This window comes from Terrapene carolina, unplaced genomic scaffold (genome assembly GCF_002925995.2).
Source record: "Terrapene carolina triunguis isolate 2854851 unplaced genomic scaffold, T_m_triunguis-2.0 Scaffold210, whole genome shotgun sequence".
Lineage (NCBI taxonomy): Eukaryota > Metazoa > Chordata > Testudines > Emydidae > Terrapene > Terrapene triunguis.
Window position 1 is genome coordinate 16,059,881 of NW_020664561.1, and position 4,660 is coordinate 16,064,540.

At 45.3% G+C, this 4,660-nt stretch overlaps 1 protein-coding gene across 1 annotated transcript in view; it reads right to left on the reverse strand.

The window, feature by feature from the left end:
* Positions 1-4,660, reverse strand: part of LOC112103413 (TRMT1-like protein) — a 56,973-nt gene that overhangs the window by 40,701 nt on the left and 11,612 nt on the right. Inside the window, exon 2 of the mRNA XM_026655530.2 lies at positions 3,541-3,693. Within this exon, the coding sequence (XP_026511315.1) occupies positions 3,541-3,693 (153 nt within the window). The remainder of the gene's footprint in view (positions 1-3,540; positions 3,694-4,660) is intronic.

Sequence of the window (4,660 nt, forward strand, 5' to 3'; positions counted from 1 at the left end):
CCCCCCCCCCCCCCCGATAGCATGTGCGAAAAATCAGGACGGGGGTTGGGGTAGGGTGAGCAGATGTCCCACTTTTATAGGGACAGTCCCAAGTTTTGGGTCTTTTTCTTATATAGGCTCCTATTACCCCCCCCACCCCCTGTCCTGATTTTTCACACTTGCTGTTTGGTCACCCTAGGTGGGAGTAATTGGTGCCTATATAAGACAAAGCCCCAAATATCGGGACTGGGCCTATAAAATCAGGACATCTGGTCACCCTAGCTGGGGAGCGCGTCTCTCCCCTGGGCTGGCAGCGATCCATCTCATCCGGGGGGAGCTGCACAGGGCAGGATGAGCTGCTGTGGCTCCATGGGTGCCCCGTCCCTGAGATCAGATGCTGGGCTAACTTCACCATAGTCCGTTGGGCTGGCGATGGTGCCCATTGGCGTGTGATCGGACCTGAGGGTTTTCTGCTGCTGTTGCTACTATGCACCCCAAGAGGTGGATTTTGGGGTCCTGCAGTTTTCCACCTATCTCCTCCTCTACTGCAGCTGTTGGACCAGCAGGCTGGGGGGTGAGCCAAGCATGAAAGCAGTACTGTGTTGCCATTTAGATTGTCATTTAACAACTTTGTTTGCCAAAAATGCTTGCTAACAATCCTGAATTCAATTTCAATATTTTTAAAAAAAAAATCAATATCTTAGCCAAAACCAGAAAATTAAGTTGTTGACAATTATTTGTGACAAGTTTGGTATGGGGCAGGGAGTGGACCAGTTTTCATCAGAGAAACAAAAAATGTTGACTGACTTTCCTATAGCCCTGTTACTGCTAAATAGAGCCCTCCAACAACTGTAATATGCTCATCTCCTTACTAGTGTATAGAGCAGGGGTCAGCAACCTACGGCATACGTGCCAAAGGTGGCATGTGAGCTGATTTTTGATGGCACGCAGCGGCGGGCTGAGTGGCTCAGCCCACCTCTGCTCTGGGGTTCCGGCTGCTGCCCCATTGCCAGCAGGGGTCCCAGCCACCGGCCCCACTCAGCGCCCGCTGCTGGCCTGGGGACCCCCAAGGAACCCCAGGCTGTCAGCGGGCTGAGCAGGCCGGCGGCTGAGACCCCGGCTGAGCCACTCAACCCACTGCCGGCCTGGGGTTCCATTCACTCAGCCGCAGCGGGCTGAGCGGGGCCGGTGGGGGGCTGAGCAGGGCCAGCGGCTGGGACCCCGACTGGCAAGGGGCCAGCAGGCGGAACCCCAGAGCGGCAGCAGGCTGAGTGCTGCCGGCACCCCAGACTGGCAACGGACTGAGCCACTCAGCCCCCCGCCGGCCCTGCTCAGCCCGCCACCGGCCTGCTCAGCCCACTGCCGGCTGAGTGAATGGAATCCCAGACCGGCAGTGGGCTGAGCAGGGCCAGTGGCTGGACCCCAGACTGGCAGTGGGCTGAGCGGGGCTGGTGACTGGAACCCCAGACAAGGATCCCAGGCAAGGATCACACTAAATTGATAAGATCTGCATTTTAATTTTATTTTAAATGAAGCTTCTTAAATATTTTAAAAACCTTATTTACTTTAAATACAACAATAGTTTATTTATATAATATAGACATAGAGAGAGACCGTCTACAAATGTTAAAATGTATTACTGGCATGGGAAACCTTAAATTACAGTGAACTTGGCACACCACTTCTGAAAGGTTGCCGACCCCTGGTAGAGAGTGACCATATGTTGTACTAAGATTCTCTTGCTTTTTTTTCCAGTGAGTCAGTATAGCTTTTGCCAGCCCAGAGGTTGGGCAGCCAATGTCTTACGTTTTCACAATGTTTTGTCCAACTTTCATAAAGTAAATACATGGTTAATATGAGTTTAAAAGGCCAGGGACACTTCCTTGTGAAGAATCTGTGTAGCAGATCATGCTAAAGCTGTGAAAATGTCAGTTTCTGATGGAACTTTAGAGGCAGTGATTTATCATGTATTTCTGGCAGTGCCCAAAATGTGCTGCTATTGCTAATGTCTTTCCAAACAAAAATAAGGCACAATAGGACTTCTGTAACATTTCTGTGCTACCTTAATCTAGAAGAGATGATTCTGTGCTGACTTCATTTTGGTCACTTTGTGCTTTACCTAGGAGTAAAACTAGGGTTATATTTTCCCACTGCTTGGAAACCCAGCTTATTAAACTTGATAATGCCATTGATCTATTTACAGTATAAGGTTGATATAGAGTTGTAACTAACATTAAGACTGATGCCCACTATACATTTAAAACTAAAAAGTGGCTTTGTAAAAATGACATGGGTTTCCAACTCTACTGTGTCTCAGTCAGGGCAGAGCGCCTTGTGAGGTGTCTTCACAATAGCTCAAGGTCACAGTGCAAGAACCTAGAGAGCCTCCTGAAGCATGGTGATACTTTTGATTTAAATGGACTTGAACTGAACGAAGAATTGAGTACACTGTCACCAATGTTGCCACATGCAAAATCGGTGATGGACTTTGTACAGTTTATTCATACCACCAAACTTGTTGACATGTATCCTAATGTGTACGTTGCCACTCGTATTCCACTGACAATTCCTGTAACAGTAGCATCAGGAGAACAGAGTTTCTCAAAACTAAAGCTCATTAAAAACTATCTCCGCTCTACAATGAGTCAGGAACGCTTGACTGGTCTTGCTGTTCTTGCAATCGAACAAGACATCACTTTGTTTTTGTCATACAATGACATTATTACTGATTTTGCAGCCAAAAAATCCAGAAAGATTGCTTTTAATTAAAACCAAATCCTTGTTTCAATACCTCTTCATATAAATTTCCAATAAAATGTTGACAAATTAAAAAAATTATATTATTTGCATAATTCTGTCAAATCAGAATTTTTTCTATAGCACTACTTCTTTAGTGCTAGTCCATCAGCATTACAGTGTGCTTAATTAAGTTAAACTGGGTTTAATAACGTGCATGTGGCAAGTTTTCCAATACTGTAAGCTTATGTTTGTGTTGCTAAGAGCAAGTCAGGCATAGGGGCACCAGTTTAATAATCCCGCCTAGGGCACCATAAATCCTAAGGACGGCCCTGTTTATAGTGGTTTTCCACTTTTAAAACCTTTTAAAAACCTTAAACTTCACAGTACCTTATGAGGTAAGGAAACTGAAGTAAGTGTTGGAGCTGGGATTACAACCCAGAAATTTCTAGCTCCCAGTTCTGCGCTCAGATACAATGCCTTTCTCTAGTCACTGTCATGTATTTGAATCAAGAGAATGAAAAAGGTGGCACTTTCAATTACAATATGGATGAAGACCCCAGCTATTTCAACAACATGACTTCCTTTATGCTCCTGTGTCAGTAAGCGCCTTAGAAGAGATTTCTAGAAATGATACAGGGGAAAATGCCAGCTCAGATGAAAAACATCTGAAATCCAGGGCGTCAGGGGGAGTACAGCCTTTTCTGTGTATAAGTATATATTTGTGGCTGAAACAGAACCTGGAGCACAACCTGTACTAAGAATGACGTTTCACATCCTTTCCCCCTCCCCTACTACAAAGATTCCTGCAGTTTATTAACAAACCTCTTGGAGAATCAGATGAGGCATCCAAAATAGTACTATCAGACTCCCTTATAGACTCTTGTTCTGTTCTTTCCTCTTTGTTTTTCATTTCTGCTTCAGACATATACACATCTAGTTTGTTGTTATCCATTTTTCCAGACACAACCACGCCATCTTAAAAAAAAAAAAAAAATCAGAAACCAATCAGCTTGTTTATATAACATTTGAATGACATGTTAATTATGGTTTCAGTTTCCCATTCTTTCCTGCTACATATCATGCAAAAAGGATTGCAATGACTTTGGAGAGAGGAGCTGTTTAATCACCATGTCAGAGAATAATTCAGGATACCTACATCTCATTCTTGAAAAACAGCCAGGAAAATGTATTACCTCCAACAGAAAAATCTACTCACCCACCCTAATCATGGAGAGTCTGATGTTAATGAAATATTTATATTTCACTTGCTTGTCAAAAATTAAGTTACTTGTCCTGGGCAAGTAGAATTTTACAAAACTGATATAGGTTATTAAACGAAATTTGGATAATCAAAATCATTCCTTTGGATTGAGGACTCAGGGTATGTCTACACTGCAAGTGAAGATGTGATCATAGCATATGTAGGCATACCTGTGCTAGCATTAGTCTAAATCAGGCCTGCACAACTCGTAAAGCGGCGAGGGCCATATTACTCCAAAGAAAACAGCTGAGGGCCGAACCCCCTCGGCCCCGCCGAACCCCCCGCCCAGCGCCACTCAGCCCCCCGAAACACAACACACACACCCCAGCTCTGCCCGCCCCATGGAAACACCCCTCCCCCCAGCGCTGCCGAAACACCCCCCTCAGCGCCGCCCGCCCTGCGGAAACAAACCCTCCTTCCCTAGCGCCGCCCCACCGAAACAGCGGTATTGAACCTTGGTAATATGTTATAGCGGGCCCCTAAGGTAGTATAATTAAGGTAAAAGAAAACTGTCTTTTTGCTAGAAGTAGAATAAGATCTTCCCCCCACTTTGTAATCAATTGCCCTGTTGAATGAATGAGGTGTGAATGAGGAAGACGTGGAAGGCAAGCACCTCCAGACAGCTGCAACCCTTGGAGAAGGGATCAGAGCCAGACCAGATCAGTAGAACAGGTCAGCCAC